At 50.7% G+C, this 17,500-nt stretch overlaps 1 protein-coding gene across 39 annotated transcripts in view; it reads left to right on the top strand.

Annotated features, from left to right (window-relative positions):
- Positions 1-17,500, top strand: part of LOC122264083 (uncharacterized) — a 235,876-nt gene that overhangs the window by 173,008 nt on the left and 45,368 nt on the right. For 33 of the 39 annotated variants that reach the window (XM_043032792.2, XM_086538123.1, XM_043032826.2 and 30 more), the window contains one exon: positions 154-307. The exons of the other annotated variants lie outside the window; for them this stretch is intronic. In XM_043032792.2, the coding sequence (XP_042888726.2) occupies positions 154-307 (154 nt within the window). The remainder of the gene's footprint in view (positions 1-153; positions 308-17,500) is intronic. 39 annotated transcript variants of the gene reach the window in all.

Below are 17,500 nucleotides of genomic sequence, written 5' to 3'. Positions count from 1 at the left end.
CCCATATTACGGGTGTTTCCTTGGCAAGATGAAATGTACAATATACTGCATTAGGGGCACTGTCTTCCCTTTCCCTTCCTATCGATCCCTTTCTCTCCTAACCTTCTTTGTGTTACGGTTCTTGATGGGTCTTCTTTCTGTTTGTTTTTCCAGCAACAAGTGCCTTAATGAGAAGCGTCGTCGAGAGCAGGAGAACACGTACATCGAGGAGCTGGCAGAATTAATCCAAGCCAGCATCGCCTCTGACATGAGCTCGCTCTCTGTCAAGCCGGACAAGTGCGCCATCCTGCAGCAGACGGTCAACCAGGTACGTCCCCCTCCCTCCCTCCCTCCCTCCCTCCCTCCTTCCCTCCCGTGTATCCCCCCTGTCCACCCTCAGCCCCTTTCCATCCCTCGTTTGTACAAGACACGACCGACCCCCCTCCCTTCCCCCCCCCCTCTTCATTCTGCTTAGTCCATGCTTCCTTCTCCCTCCTTTACATCTCTTCTCTTCTCTTTCCCTCCCTCCCCTCACTCCCCTCCACCCTCCTCAATCCATGCTTCCTCCTCCTTCCTTCCGTACATATATTCATTTCCCTCCCTAACCCCAACCTCGCCCCGGTCACTCCTCCCTCGCCCCTCGCCTATACTCCTCCCTCCCCTTCCCCCCCCCCCTCCCCTCCCCTCCCCTCCCCTCCCCCCTCCCCCCATTAAGCTTTCACTCATACAAACCAATCGTCCTTCGTTGAGGCGGGCGAAGGCTAGGATGCCCCCCGCCTACCCACCGCTGCGCGTGATACTGTATGCGGAAATCCAGGTGCGTCTAAGGAAGCTCCTCGGCACTAGGTGTCCCTTCCCCTCATACCCCTACCCTTCCCTTCCTCTCCTACCCCTACCCTTCCCTTCCCTTCCCCTCATACCCCTACCCTTCCCTTCCTCTCCTATCCCCACCCTTCCCTCCCCCTCCTACCCCTACCCTTCCCTTCCCCTCCTACCCCTACCCTTCCCTTCCTCTCCTACCCCTACCCTTCCCTTCCCTTCCCCTCCCCTCATACCCCTACCCTGCCCTTCCCTTCCCCTCCCTGCCGTTCAGACCCTATTGGCTGGTGGCGTCTTAAGCGTGGCAGAATCATCCTAGACCTTCCATCCCTTGCTCGTATGCTTATTGGAGGAAGGGGGAGGGTGTTGGTAAGGACTTGGCACCCTCCCCCCCTCCCCTCTCTCTCTCTCTCTTCCCCCCCTCTCTCTCTCTTCCCCCCCCCTCTCTCTCTCTCTCTCTCTCTCTCCTCTCTCTCTCTCTCTCTCTCTCTCTCTCTCTCTCTCTCTCTCTCTCTCTCTCTCTCTCTCTCTCTCTCTCTCTCTCTCTCTCTCTCTCTCTCTCCTTCTCCCTCTCCATCCCCCTCCCACCTACCTACCTACCTACTTACCTTACCTTCTTCCTCCCTCCCTCCCTCCCTCCCTCCCTCCCTCCCTCCCTCCCTCCTTCCCTCCCTCCCTCCCTCCCTCCCTCCCTCCCTCCCTCCCTCCCTCCTTCCCTCCCTCCCTTCCTTCCCTCCACTCCCTCCCTTCCTCCCTCCCTCCCTCCTACCCTCCTTCCTACCGTCCTTCCTTCCTACTGTCCTTCTCCCTCCTTTCCCTCCCTCCTTCCTTCCTTCCTTCCTTCCTTCCTTCCTTCCTTCTTTCCTTCCTTCCTCTTCCTGCATTCCACGAAATAGACTCGATGAAGGAAACCTGAGGTAACTGCTTGCGGATGAGATATCAGGTTTGTTGCGTTCACTTTGTTTCTTTCCTCCACCATATTCTCTCGCCGTCATTTTCCACTTGTATTTCTTTGTCCTTTGATCAGAGTGTCCCACTCATACACAAACGACGTGTTTCGAAACAAGGGATATTTATCAATGGAAATTTTCGTGGAAATACCCTTCGGGGTCCGTAGCGGTGTCGTAGGTGATGTATATGCTGAGAACAAGGCCAGTCAGCTTCCTCATCGGGCACGACGAGTCATCTCCCCCAGTGAGGATGGGGGAGAGAGGGGAGCTAGGCGGCCATCAAGCACTGCGTTAAGGTGTAATTGTGTCCACCTGTTGCACCAGACTCACTCACTCCCTCCCTCTGCCTGCCCGACCGGCCGGCCGGCCGACCGACCGCTCGCTGGCTCCCTCGACTCGGCAGTCCATCTTCCGCTTTTAAGACTCTGCGTGTTAGGAAACCGCTGAGGAGGTCTGTGAGAAAAGTGTTCGGGAGATTTGTCTCTTTTTCCCTCTTTTACCCATTCCTTCTTTCCTTTTATCTTCAGTCTTTGCGTCTCTCCTTTGACTTGATTTGGCTATTGACTAGTGCCGGGGTTAGATTGAGTGGGCACAGGCAATCGCGAAGCAAGGAAGAGAATATTTGTATGTGTAGACTATCATCACTATTTTATTATTAAACATCAAGCATCGAGTGGTGCAGGGGGAAGACTGGGCATCCGGTCTTCCAATGCATTTCACACTTGTAAATTCAGAATAATGCCGCTTTCTGCGTGGCCGCCTGCAGGATCAGTCACGCCCCACCCTCCCGCCCCCTCCCCCGTCCTCTCACTGTGTTGTGGACATAGGAACACAATCCGTTCGACCGCCGTGTGCTGTGGCGTTGGCGTTGGCGGTGCTGTCCTCGTGATAAAGATTCCTCACACGTGAGCGCGAGACGGGGAGCTGGGAGCAAGTCCTGAAGGTGGTGGCCCTGGCGAGGCCGGCGTTCGGAAGGAGGGGGATGGGAGGGGAGTGGGCAGGTGAATGGTGGGAGGGGCTTGGTTCGGGGTATTAGATTAAGAGGAGCAGGTGTTTGCTTGCCTTTCCGATTTGTTTTGTACACGAGAAGCCCCCTGTAGTAATGTCCGTCAGAATTGAAGGTGGTTAAGAGGGAAAGGTGGGGGAAGCATGGGTGGAAGAAGTCTTTTTTTTCCGCATGTGGGCGTTACTATGCAAACCTCACCAGGCTCGCTTAGGCACGATTTCTGTTCCTTCATTGCGTTCAAATTTTGACTTTTCACGAAATGGAAGGGGGGGGGGGAGTATGGCCACGGTCTTATTCTGAGATATAGCCTGCCAAGGAGCTCAAGACCACGAAGACGAAAACCCGCCAGTAGCGACATGATTAAGAACCCGGAGAGGCTTCGCGTGGGCACTTTCACCTTCAACGCACAGTGGGCAGGTGGCAGCGTGAGGAGCACGGAAACACCTTCCAACAGCTTCCATATTATTGTATCCCTGCGGTTGTACATACGCAACCGACTGAGCTCTGTCGGCAGGTTAATGTAGGGATGAGAAGAAATCGGATTTTTTGATAAGTGTCAGGAGGGCAACTGGATGAACGTAAGAGGGTGAGGGGAGAGGGTGGGTCGTACAGCGAGTGAGCGGACAGCAAAATGTGAGGGGAGGAGGAGGAGGGCCGGCAAGCACGTGAGAGCACAAAACCTTGGCCTAGTCACCCATTTCCGGGGTAGTGGAGTCTCTGCCTCGCGCATGCCTTGCCTCCTGATGCCTCTCCCGTTGGACATAGCTGCCTCGACGCACTTATGTAATCGGAGCATTTATTGCGCTTATGCACAGACAACCTCACTTTAAATAACGCGTTGCACAAGGATAGGCGATATAAATTTTACTAGCAACGGCTATCGCGTGAGATTTATTATTTCATATTTTAACACTTATTTATTTTTGTAAGTATAGTCCTCAGCGTTATTTTGTGTAGCTGTTTTGCCAGTGATAGTATCTTGTAAAGAAAAAAGGAGAAGGGCTGCCTGCCTGTGTGTCACTAGAATTCAAGTTGCGTTAAAGCACGCCTTCTTGTTACTCAACCAGGTAGTACTGTTATTTTTACACACTTTCTCACGAATGGCCATGTATTTGACGAAGGTCAAAGCTTACCAGAGTCTCATCCGACCATGGCGACCCATAGATGGCTCACCTTCCTGGTCCAAACGAAGGAAGTGTCGTATTGGTCATCTGTCTATTCAGCATCACAGTATATGAATCTTCGACTAATGTATTGGCAGATGTATGTAACACTCACTGGCAAACTGTGTGGTCTGCTGGCCCTTAGAAGATACATATAGCAGTTGATGTTTAAATAACCTTCGTAGTGCCAGAAGATGTACAAAGAGTGCCTTGATGTCTAGATATTGCAGCACATTTATTCGGAAAGGAAAATGGCATCACGAATGAAGAGCAGTGGGGAGCGATTTCATAACGGGCAGTGGTAGAGAGAGTAGAGCGAGGAAGTATAGTGGAGTAGGAGTTGGAATAGGAATAGGAGGAGGAGAGGAGAATTGAGAAGATAAGATAAGAGAATGGAACAGGAGGAGGAGGAGGAGGAGGAGGAGGAGGAGGAGGAGGAGGAGGAGGAGGAGGAGGAGGAGGAGAGAAAGAGGAGAGAAAGAGGAAGGAGGGGGGGGGAGAAGAGGAGAAGGAGGGTGAGGGTGAGTGTGATGTTAGCTTGGTGACCTTGTGAGCGGTGGTCGCCCCGAGCCGTCAGCTCAAAGCAAGGACACGCTGTCTGTTGTAACTGCCTTCTTCCAACTTGCACCCTCTTACCCTTTCTCTGACGTCTTTCCTCTTTCTGCAAATTAGAGAAATAACAAATTATTCTTACTTCCCTGCATCGCACCTCCCGCCTTACTCCATCACTCCCTCCCTTTATACCCTGTCTTCCAGATATATGTATATATATATATATATATATATATATATATATATATATATATATATATATATATATGTATATATATATGTATATATATATATATATGTATATATATATTTTTTTTTTCTTTTTTTTTTTTTTTTTCTTTATATACTTCCAACGGGTTCGCTTCTTCCGTCCCGCCCTCCCCATCCTCGCTTCACTTTCCCTGTTTTCATCCTTTCCCTTAGTTCCTCCTCCTCGTCACTCTCCTTCGCCGCAGGTATCCTATCCTCCCTTACTCACCGAGACGATCGGGAGTCCTATCTGTAGCCCCGCGCAGCCGTGACCCGTCATAACAGGCGGTGGCGAGGCGTTGTGATTCGTATTGTTTTTTTTCCACATTCTGTGCAAGCCAACAAGAAGCTCGTCAAGATATGGCGCTCATAGGAAGGTAGTGGCGAGTGTGCGTGTCTCTCCATTGGGCTTGTTGAGGGCGGTTAGAGAGAGAGGGAGAGAGAGAGAGAGAGAGAGGGGATGGGGGAGAGTGAGAGTGAGAGTGAGAGAGAGAGAGAGAGAGAGAGAGAGAGAGAGAGAGAGTGAGAGAGAGAGTGAGAGTGAGAGTGAGAGTGAGAGTGAGAGTGAGAGTGAGAGTGAGAGTGAGAGTGAGAGTGAGAGAGAGAGAGAGAGAGAGAGAGAGAGAGAGAGAGAGAGAGAGAGAGAGAGAGAGAGAGAGAGAGAGAGAGAGAGAGAGAGAGAGAGAGAGAGAGAGAGAGAGAGAGAGAGAGAGAGAGGGGGGGGGAGAGGGAGAGAGAGAGAGAGAGAGAGAGAGAGGGGGGGAGAGAGAGAGAGAGAGAAAGAGGGGGTAGAGAGAGAGAGAGGGGGGGATAGAGAGGGAGAGAGAGAGAGAGAGAGGGAGAGGGAGAGGGAGAGGGAGAGGGAGGGAGGGAGAGAGGGAGAGAGGGGGTAGAGAGAGAGAGAGGGGGTAGAGAGAGAGAGAGGGCGTAGAGAGAGAGAGGGAGAGGGGGTAGAGAGAGAGAGAAGAGGGTGGGGGGTAAAGAGAGAGAGAGAGAGGGAGAAGGAGAGGGAGAGGGAGAGGGAGAGGGAGAGGGAGAGAGGGGGAGGGGGAGGGAGAGGGAAAAGAGAGAGAGAGAGAGAGAGAGAGAGAGAGAGAGAGAGAGAGAGAGAGAGAGAGAGAGAGAGAGAGAGAGAGGGAGAGAAAGAGGGAGAGGGAGAGGGAGAGGGAGAGCGGTAGCGAGAGAGAGAGATACGGGTATGTGTATATATATATAGAGAGAGAGAGATAAGGGGATAGAGGGAGAGAGAGAGATAGGGGGATAGAAACAGAGAGTGAGAGAGTGAGACTGAGAGTGAGAGTGAGAGGGGATAGAGAGAGAGAAAGAGTGAGAGGGGATAGAGAGAGGACGAAAGACTGTGAGGGGATGGAGAGAAAGGGAGAGGGAGAGGGAGAGGGATGGAGAGAAAGGGATAGGGAGAAGGAGAGGGAGAGGGAGAGGGATGGAGAGAAAGGGAGAGGGAGAGGGATGGAGAGAGGGAGAGGGAGAAGGGTGGAGAGAAATGGAGAGGGAGAGAAGAGAGGGATGGAGAGGAGAGAGGAGAGAGAGAGAGAGAGAGAGAGAGAGAGAGAGAGAGAGAGAGAGAGAGAGGAGAGAGGGAGAGAGGGAGAGAAGGAGGATGGTTGAACATTGCTCAAAGGTGCCTCCGCACTCGGACGGAATAGGAAGATGGTATATTTTTCGTGTCGCTCCGGTCATCGTTAGAGGCTTATTGATGCTAGCAATTGGAGTGGAGAGATTCACCCAAATTGCAGAATTTTCGATAATGCGCCTTGATTGCCGGGACTGGAAGGAAGGGATTGAGGGGGGGGGGGAGACGCGCCATAGATCTCCAGCCAAGAGGAGGGGAGACTCAGTGATGTGGCGGCGGGGATATTCAGCGTTGCACGTACAGAGAAAGCGACAGTCCGTATCATTGATGACGATGGGAAAGGGAAGGGTGGGGGTGGCCAGGGTGGAGGGGATGGGGGAGGGTGGGGGTGGCCAGGGTGGAGGGGATGGGGGAGGGTGGTGGAACTACGCAGGAGGAAGTTTGTGGGAATATTATTCTTGTTATTAGTATATTTATTTTGTTATGGATAATTGTTAATTATTTGATCATTATCGTTATCGTGATTTTTTAGGGGGCGGTTATTTTTCGCCCATGTTTAGCTGCATGTTTTTGAATCGAATTCCATTGAGCATATTGTAAGAAAGCTTGCGCTGATTTTGCGACGAAATAACGAAGCCCACGAAGCTTCTTATTCGCACGGAGTGTTCTAGATTTCCTCGCGTCACTTTTAATCGTCTAAACTTTTTCCAGCCGTCCCACTGGCGTTGTCAGGCGCGAGAATCATCACACTTTTGATGTCGGTTCTCTTGATGCACCACTCCCCCTTTCCCCTCTGTGCCCTCGTCCCAACGACCATCTCTCTCTCTCTCTCAAGTGCCCCATATTTCCGGGAAACAATTTTTTACACATCTCCAGGTTTCCCACCGCTCCTCCCAGCCTCTGCTCTTCACACTTTCTCTTCGGAAGCCCCTAACATCCCTCAGAGATGCCCCTTTCCAAAGTAGGATCAGTCCCCGGGGTCCATGCGGTCGCCGTTTATGGAGGAGGGACATGGCGCGACCCTGTGATCTGGTGGTAGGAGCCGTCACGACTCGCTGTGCAACCCTGATGTTGGTCGAGCTACCGATCTCCTGGTGCTGTAAAATGCTTGACCGTAGCTAAGGGCAGCAGCTGTCCTGCCTTCTCGTCCTGTGCTGTTCCCTTCATCCTTGTCTGCTCTCGCTTTGGGAAATTAGTGCTAGGGATTGCTTAAATGGCTTATATTTTATAGAATTGTGAGCTGTAACTCGCTTTCACAATGCAAACACTTTTTTCCCCTGCATCACATATTGCATCAGCACCACACACCGCACAACATATTCTGAGACCAGCTTCACCTCTGCACCACATGACGGTAGTGGTGGTGGCGGGGCGCTCAAGGTCCTGCCGTTACTCTTCAGATTTGAGTCTGGCTCAGGCTACAGCTATTGCGTATTCGTCTAGGCCAGGCTGTATGTGGTGCCTCGTGACACGTCGTCGGTAGTGCTGATAAATGGCAGCTCGAATGATATATGTGATGTAAGATCGTCAAATATTCAGAATAGATTTTCAATTTTGAAATTTATATTAGTTAAGAGACCGAGTGGTTTGTGTTAATAGTTTCCTTAACTATTTTGCGTCAGTCACCCTCCCACACGCGGCGCAACGAATCGACTGCCCCCCCCCCCCCCCACACACACACACATCTGTAGAAGCAACGATGATTGTTCAATTCTGCGTCGTGTATCGTCAATTGGAAATACATGTGCGCCATGTAAGGGATTAACTTGTGGCGCTGTGTGAAGAAAGGCGAATAAGGCGTCTTGTGCACGAGGCCATGCTCATACACGATGCTTCTCGGCTCCGCAAGACGGCTTTATTAAGATGTTCAACGAGGCTACATATGGCATTGTGCTTAATTCTGGTGGAGACGGTTCTTGGGTGACCATTCCCTGTACGTGATAGCGCATTACCATTTATTTCCAGATTGTAGAGGCCTATTCTTTGCAGGTATTCTAGCATTCGCTGAGGTTGAATCCTGTGTCGCTGAAACAGATGTGCTGAGTCATGGCACATTATATCGCTGCCTTGGTAATCTGATATGAAGTACTTGCTTTCGGAGTTCCTTTTTTCTCTCGCTAAATATTTTTGTGTCCAATTACTGAGCTAACTGGAATCCTGCAGCCGTTTTCTGTCCCACAATGCTTGTTTATTCTATCTTTGAAGCTTAGTTTTAATCCGATAACCTCCTCCTCCTCCTCCTCCTCCTCCTCCTCCCCACGAATTATCTCCCATAACAACACGCAGCCTCACCAACCTTAAATTCTTTCCTGTGGTAACCATCTAGCCGCTACTACCTCACCTAGGATGTCTCCCCGACAACCACTGCCCACGCTGAACCCCTGACAGCCGTCCCATAGTTCCCAAACAACCTTTGGTCCGCCAAGCCCCTGTCGACAACCTATAAGCGCCCGGGATGTGAGAGAGCGCGAATCACCAAAGGGCTCCACGTATTCTACAAAAGACATAGTTTCCGATCGCTTTGTACTTTCTCCTCGCATTTTCCCCCGTTTTCTTCGTACCGCCACGCGCCTATGTCAAGTCTCGTACATATTTGATATAGTTTGTAATTATAGAATTTCCCCCGTTTTCTTCGTACCGCCACGCGCCTATGTCAAGTCTCGTACATATTTGATATAGTTTGTAATTATAGAAAGATAGAGAAGAATTGTGTAAGTATATAAACGTGTGGGACGCTGATTGTCAGGGATCTCCGTGTTCCGTGCCCTGTGCCTCCTCGCGTCTCACCCCTGCTGTCGCAGCATCTCACCCTGTCGCCAGAATTCTTAATCTATTCTTTCCCAGCTTTGCTCTGTTCATTTGCCCTCCCTGTGTCTTACTGTTGTTGCCCAGCGGTTCTGTAATCTCACATGTTATTACTTTCTTCGCAAAACTCATCCCATGTCTTATACCTGCGTAGATGTAATAACCCCCCCTCCCCCTCTTGCTTTCATATTTTATTGTGTATGGTTTTAAGGGCTATAGGCGTCTTAGATCTCGGTAGTGTAATAGGGTCTACGATGAGAATGTAGTGTAATAAGGTCTATGATGAGAACGGTGGATACTCGCGTCCTATTACAAATGAGTGGGCAGAGTGGAGGTTGGGTTTAGTAGAGCGTCAGGAGAGACTTCCAGTGGGAACATCGACAGGGAGCGCTGACTGAGTTTCTTCGGCGTGTAAGCAGGAGGTGATGACGCTGGCAATCATCAGCAATTTAAACAAGAGTTGTGCAGTATCCTGTCAACACCTTCACGATCTTGTAGCCTCACTGTGAAGTATTCGTCATATACCTATGCGTCATGTCATTTGAATGTACAAGACCTATTAACCCTACGGATTTCAAAGAAAGGTCCCTCTCTTGTTTGTGCACACGTGTTTTATTCCATTCACAACTGATAGATAATGTGTGACTACTGTAGAAAATAAATCGAACTGTAAGTACTCTCTGAAAGCAATAGATACTGTTCATTTAGTAGTTTATATTGTTCTGTGAAGAAAAAAAATATTTTCATTTCGGCAACTTGGGGAAGCCGACCCGAAAGTTTGTTAGGGGTAATTATTTTTTAGGTCCATGTCACGCATGTGGTTCACCTTCTGCATCACGCTACGGTAGTTGCGCAGATCACCCGGCAAGGTGAGAGACGGCCCGAACTCCCATTTCTCAGTCCTATTACTTTTTCAGGATTTCTTTTAACTTCACTTTCACACAACGTTGTTGTAGGTGATCCTTAAGATACGTTTTTTTTTTGGATTAAGACGACCCTTAGTCTATGCAGCGAGGGAAGAAACACGCAAGGTTTTATTGAGGAGGAACAGGCTGAGTGTAAGGAAAGCCTTTGGCCAGGGCTCTCGAGTGGGGCCAGTGTTGAGCAGGTGTCCCGACTCCGGTCCACGTGGCCATCTCGGTGACATGTGGGTGGCGGCAGGTGGGTGGTAGTAGTGGTTGCGGCAAGGGATGGGCGTCGGGTGGCAAACGTGGTGAGGCAGGCAAAGTGAGACGCACGTGGAAGGCGAGAGATGCCCTCGTTCCTGCCAGTAATGCTTATCGGCATTAGTGTGGAGCGGAGGAAATGGGAAGACTGTGTTCGCGATGCCCATTCCGAAGCCCGAGTGTCGTTCGAATGCCCTGGCATGTGTCGCGGACGAAAGCTGTCATAAGAAGAGGTCTCTGAGACGTTGCAAACCCTTCGTGAGGAATTATGATGCGGTGGAAGCAAGAAGGAGAAGAGAAGGGGTAGGAGATCCTCATGAGCTCTGGCCACGTCAGCGGGAGGTAAAGGAACCCATTTGAATCCGTTGAGATGCAAGCGCGCTAGGATTCGGTGGGCTTATGAGTATTTGTCTTTCTGGAATGCTGTGTGCGATTTATACACGGTTCATACTAGTTTCGGAGGGATTTCTTGGCATAAACATCTTCGGGAAAGTGTGACTAGAAAAGTAAATGTAAAGAGTAGGGTGATGATACAGGCAAATTTAGTCGACAGAAAAGGAGCAGAAGTGATATTAAGTGATGAAACATGTCAAGCAAAAGGTAAAGCTCAGCAAAGTGCATCATTGCGTACTAGGCAGGGTCGGTAGGTAGGTAGGTAGGTGGGGGGGGGGGGCAGAGGGGCAGGGAGGGAATGGAAGGAAGATGGAAGGTTGGGAACAGCGCGGCTAGAGACAGGATTATCGTCTATAAAACTGTCGGGTGAAGACGGAGTGATTTTATATCCGGAGTAGACCGTTGCGGGCTCTTACCTCGCACATTCTTCGAGTCATCCTTTAAGCTGATGGACCATGGGTCGGGAAGTCGTCATAGGTTGCATACATTATGCACGAGGTTTAATTGAAAGCGCATCGCGGGGTCGCAGAGGGTCTTCTTTTCATGGCTGACGATCGGCACTGCTCCGAGTCACGGATTTTTGCTCGTTTTGCTCATAGTGAGATAGTTCCGCCTTATGTAACTGCCTCCCCCACCCCCACCCCCCAAAGTGGAACAAATAAGTGTACAAATAAGTCTACTTGGACACGCCTATTTGATCTCTCCCGGGCAAAGTGAGTATGCGTACATCGTTAGCTTGTGTGTTATTGCATTTTCTCTGTAATCATCAATTAAGATGTACTTGTTTGTTCAAGCTCTGCCGTGTTATTGGTCGCGTGGGGAGTGGAGGCGTTCATCCCCCGACCAGGTACCTCATGTAGCCATCCATCTGCTTGTTCTCCTTGCGTTATCTTAGATGTATTGTATTCCGTTCCTTTGGTGTCCTTTATTGTTCTTCAATGGCCCGAGCAATTATTCTTAGATGTGATGAATCGGTTTTAAAAATATGGTTGCAGTACCCCCAGGAGAGGTAGTATTTGTGCGCATCTATCAAAGTATGTATGTATGAGGCGCGCGCGCGCACACACACACACACACACACACACACACACACACACACACACACACACACACACACACACACACACACACACACACACACACACACACACGCATGCACGCACGCACACACACTCTCTCTCACACACACACACGCTATACACACGCACTCTCTCTCTCTCTCTCTCTCTCTCTCTCTCTCTCTCTCTCTCTCTCTCTCTCTCTCTCTCTCTCTCTCTCTCTCTCTCTCTCTCTCTCTCTCTCTCTCTCTCCTTCTCTCTCCCTCTCTCCCTCCCGCTCCCTCCCTCCCTCTCTCCCTCTTCCTCCCTCCCTCTCTCCCTCTTCCTCCCTCTTCTTCTTTCCCACTCACATTTACGCTCACACACACACACACACACACACACACACACACACACACACACACACACACACACACACACACACACACACACACACACACACACAAAGGGAGAGAGAGTTTATTTTTTATTACTATCTGTCGGTTTTTTATATGAAACCTCTTGTATAGGAAGTAGCGGTTTTATATTTAGTATCCCAAATGTAGATAATCAACATGCGCTACATGCGTATCAGCACCGTCAGTAATGGCATGTGCGAGTATATCGTAAGCAAACCCCGCATCATTATCATGCCTGGGTGTGGGCGTAGGCGGCCACTGGGTATCCCGGCACCTCACCCAGCGGACCCCAGCGGACCCCACCTTCACCCAAGTATCGAACAGCCCGGTCTGCCAGGTGAACCTCGTGCTCGCGCCGCGGACTCTCTCGCCTTCTGTGTTCGCCGATCAAGATAAGAGTCGGGAAGGCGATGCTCAGCTCGGGCCAGACGGCGATGGTGTGAGCTACTGTGTCTGTGATAACCCGGGATATTATGATCCTTTGGTGCAGCTATCAGAGTAGGAGTCATCGACCGATTGTGCCGCCGAGAACTGCTGCAGCGAGGCTGTATCAAGAACCGGACCCCGTGTGGTGGTGCTGAGGTGTCCTGCACCACCACCACCACCACCACTGCCACCACCTCCGGTCTGCCGCCAGCTGGACCATTCTGCCACCACTGCCATTCTGCGGTACCATGCATTCTCATCCGGCGAACCCCTCTGTGGTATTCCTTCTGCCATACCATGCAGTATCACATGATATTGCTACGCATGTTGGACTGTATTACATCATACTGTAGTCAGGCTTCACCATACTGTGGGCACAACATACCGCATCTCTTTATGAAACGAAATATTAAACTCTGTCCTCCTCTGCAGTTTATTCCCAAACACTGTAACACCACACTGTTCCCCGCCGCACATCGCGCGCCACCACAGGCATCACTAGACGCCGCGCCAGCATACAGCAACTCATCTCTGCTTTACATAACGCCAGACAAAATCCCGGAGCTCTCCTTACCACCACGCCCATTCCAACACGACAATACTCAGCGCCACGCCGCATCTCAACACTGCCCGTCGCCTTCTGTACTGCCTCAGCATTATATCAAGGAACGTCGCGTCGTATAATATAGTTGTGCTGAACGGTGAATAAGCCCGTCGTAGCAACTTTAGCGAGATAGGACTCGTATAACAGCACCTCAGCTTTATACTACAGTGCCGTTACGATGATCCAATTCACTGTACTCACGCAGCACATTATTGGCTGGCAGGAGTTTCGTGCATCGCGACCACGCTTCACTAAGGTATCGCAGTGCCAGGGCTAATTGCCAATACGCAATACGCAGAACTGTGGCCCTGTCTCACACAAAGAGCAAAGAGACCAGCGAATACAGAATTTGTCAGTCTTCGTTAACGGAGGAAAAATGGAGAAGAGATTGGAGGGGCGACACGTTTTTTTCGGTCGTTTGAGTTAAGACGATTACTCAGTATAGGAGAAGCAGCCGGTTTAAGATGCAGAGACGTCCATTGGAATATACTGAAGGCCAGGGTGTGGTAGGCGGCAGCAGGCGCGCGCTCGCTCTTCGGAGCTGGCGTGGTAGGCGGACGTGGCCCTTACTGTTTCATCAATACCAGAGCCGTTGATATGGGTACAGCCGACGGTATATGGTTTAATGCAGCCGGTTGCCCTGGTCGTTCCGGTCAGCTCGTGTTGGAGGAAATGATTACGGAACATAGAGACCCTTTCCCAGCGCATCAAGGCGATCCCTGTCTTATTTATTTTACATTGTTATCTCTCTCATTTGCATATAAAGTGGAACGAGCGATCAGATGACTCACTTTTGTCGTCTTCCAAAACCCCATAGAAAACCAACCTGGAAAAAAGGTAATGCTTCTAATATTCAGTCTTCGAAAGTGTGCACACGCCTCGTCGGGGCGGCCGCGAGAGTGTAACTGATGCCAGTATTTGAAGAGGTAATTCCCTCCGTTAATTTAGAGGGCTATCGATACCCTGGTTGGGTGACTGCCCAGGCCAGCCAGGTGATGCAGTGGGGAGGGGGGGCTGTGTGCAAGGCGACGCTGGCGACGGGACAGTAAAGTAGCGTGCGTGGCCGGACATCCGGAAGGCGTCTCGTTATTTCCTAAGGCCGGTTAAAAAAAAAAAAAAATACATCCTCTAATCTGCTCCGCCCTTTGGAGTCCGGCAAACTCGGGTTTTGCTTCTGCATGTTCCTTTAGGATGCTTTATCGACGTCGAGAGAAAGGAGTTGATGTTCAGCACATCAGGAATCGATCAAGGAAGTAACGCAAGTGGCGGCAGGGAGATGGTGCAGGTCCGGTTGCCAGGTCGTGTGAGTGTAACCAGAGTGACGTGGAGCAGGAACATGGGGCAGGAGGGCGCTGTTGCCGCAGCTCTGTTATGGCGGACTGGCCCAAGACGGACTTCTAAGTTCACCTACAGTGCTTACTGTCGTAGCTCATGCGCAGGACCTACGAGAGAAGATGCATGGTTCTGGCGAGAATCACGGGAGATGTAGATGGATTAAGGGGTCTAAATCTACATTTTTATGAGATGACAGTTGCTCTGTAATGTATTAAATATCTGTAAATTATTTCAGGAATGGTATATTACGCACTATATGCCTTGAAATATACGTGGGTATGCATGAAAGAGGTAATATGTGACTATTAAGAACATTTTGAATGACTTCCCTGGCGAAACAAGTGAAATTGTTATGATTATAGTGGTTGTGACATCTGTTGTCGGAAGGTACTTTGATGACGTGTCGGCCCCTTATGGAATGACATAATGTGCGTGGTGCGTTGTGTGCGTTACAGGAATGTTCTAAGGTTTCGCACGCTTGTGAAGTGGAGGAAGAGCATGCACAAAGTTCGAGCGTGGCCAGGTGAACCATTAGTGGGCGGCGGCTCTTGCGATCTTCATTTCAGAAGCTGAAGCGGCGGATCTGTGCCTGTATGCAGTCGTAGGATATCTGAGGATACTGTAGGCTGGGGCAGGACGTGGTCAAAGGGGATATTGTAAAGGCAACGCATAACTAAGGGTGCGGCGTCGCTCTGGCAATCGATCCACAGCACCATGGCGACCACACGGCAGTCTCACCAACACTCACTCCCCACAACCCCGCCTCCCGCCAGCCTCCAACATACCCTCCCCCAACGCATTTCCCTCGCACTTCTTTCCCCCTCCACAAGCAGCCTCCAACCTTACCTTTCTCTATCTTACCTTCTCTATCGCCTCCAAATTTCCCTCGCCACTAAACAACACCACAACTTCTCCAACGCTAGACCTCCTTTCAACACCTGCACCATTTTTTTTATCTTGATCATTTTCACCATCCACTTCCACTGAAAAAAATCTAACACATCTTTGCTTAAGCAGTCACCGATCGACGCATCTCTTTCTCCTTAACCACCACTCCCCTACTCCCATCCCCTGTACAGCACTCCTCAACCCCCCCCCCCCTACTCACCTAGACCCGTTTAATCTCTCAAATCCTACAGTCCTCCTTAGTGCCAGCTTTCGAAACTACCTTTTCTCTCCCACCGCAGGCTCCGGCTTCCTCCTCCAACATTCTTCCTCCCTTTAGATTCCATAGCTCTTTGAAGGCCTCTGACAACTCCATCGCCGGGACACTCCTCAGCATTCCATGCCGCCATCATCCTCCGTCACTTCCATAAGGGTCCCTCACGCCCATCAACCCCCAAGAGGGCCCAGGCAGCTGTACTCTCCTAGCAGGTCCTTCGCCTAAAGACCTATTACGTCCTCACTTCTCTCGGGGCCTCTTACACCCACGCTTCCTCATAGTTTCCCTCCCACTCCCACAGTCCCCTAGTCCCCTCCCACACCCACACTTTCCCGGAGGGACCCCCGTCCCCCCGAGCGTGTCCCTCTCGGCACCATTCATTACCACGCCGACAATGAGAGGAGCCGTCTCATTAAGGAAACATTCCACCCCGCGGTCCACCGCTGCCTCCTCCCTCTTCCTCCGTATCTTCCTCTTGCACCAAGATGTCGCTCCTTGCCCAGATGAGCTCCCTCGGCGTTTCGTCGTCTTGCAATTACAGTTACCGGATCTCATATAGATTTTTTTTTTATTTCTGCTTCTTTTCGTTTAAATTTCATGTTATTTTCCTTTGCTTTATGCGTGGCCCAAACGCTTACGAAATAACGCAGGTTTGATGGTACATGTGTCGACGTTCTTGGTAGTGGAGGCGGTGCGGTGCGCCCGTGACGAACACTTTCACCGGCGCGCCGTGACGTGACCCCACCGTTGCACAATGTTGAATAACGGAAACGTTGCGTCGGTAACGAGGGGGAGCCGCCACCACGCCGTCGCTGCCGCCGCCGCCGCCGCCGCCTTGTGCCGCCCTCTACACCATGTGGCGACGGGGAACTTGAAGAGGGATGGGGGAAAGAGGAGCCTGCTGAAGCTGCTGCTTTTGGATGTAATAAAACTAGCGCGGCTCAAGCAAAGTGAACTTTGTGAGTCGTTGAAAGAAGAGTTCGGCGCCTGGAGTAAACTTGGCGTTAATATACATAGATGAAAAGAGAAACGAATATTTGTTGGGGGGGGGAGGGGGGGGGGGCGAAGGTGACTATTTCCCGTATTATTGTAGAAGGGAACTCGAGGGTGTTACGCTATAAGGGGAGGAAGTATGGTGCTGCTTATAAATTGTAGGTGAAAGTAGCTTAACGAGCGTTTAATGCTATAAGGGCCGAATACACTGCAACGATTATATAGATAAAGGAACCTAATGACTATTGTTCCTCCTCCATTCGCCTGTAACCCGCATCGCTTATTACTCGGTTATCTCGCCGGCGTATCACCACAACCTCCTCTCCTGCAGCTGTATTAGTTCGCTTCTCATTGTGTTCCCGCTATGCTGCGAGGCCGCCGCCGCCGCCGCTGCCATCATCATTAGAGAGATTTCCGTCATTACCGCAGCCATTTTTTCGTTCGCTGCCAGACTGAGCTATCGATTTGTATTCCAGTAATTTCCTCGTTCTGTTTCCACGTGTAGAATCGCTGGTCGCGTCGGGATTCACCCTCGCGTCTTTCAAGCAGCATTGCCGAGAGGGAGGGCATCGCGTCGCAGTGGCGAGCCGCCCGCGAAATACAGTGCGAGTGCGGGCGTGTCCTCTGGCAGCGCGTGTGTCGTTACTTGCAGCTGGCGTGTCGAGACGAGCCGATGCAGTCTTGCGTAGTGCTACGTTAGCATTGCGATGAAATATGTATTTGCGTTATGGTAGCGATGTACGCGCCCGCATCATTTCCGCATTCTTCGCCTCGTAATTACGCCATGTGGTTGTTTGCAGTAGTTAATGAACACGAGTCGCTGTCGATAGAGAACCTTATATACTTTTTTA

The sequence above is a fragment of the Penaeus japonicus genome, unplaced genomic scaffold (genome assembly GCF_977035675.1).
Source record: "Penaeus japonicus unplaced genomic scaffold, GWHDUDI00000001_assembly GWHDUDI00000006, whole genome shotgun sequence".
Lineage (NCBI taxonomy): Eukaryota > Metazoa > Arthropoda > Malacostraca > Decapoda > Penaeidae > Penaeus > Penaeus japonicus.
The sequence above is the reverse complement of the archived record's forward strand: the minus strand, read 5'-3'. Positions and strand labels throughout refer to the sequence as shown.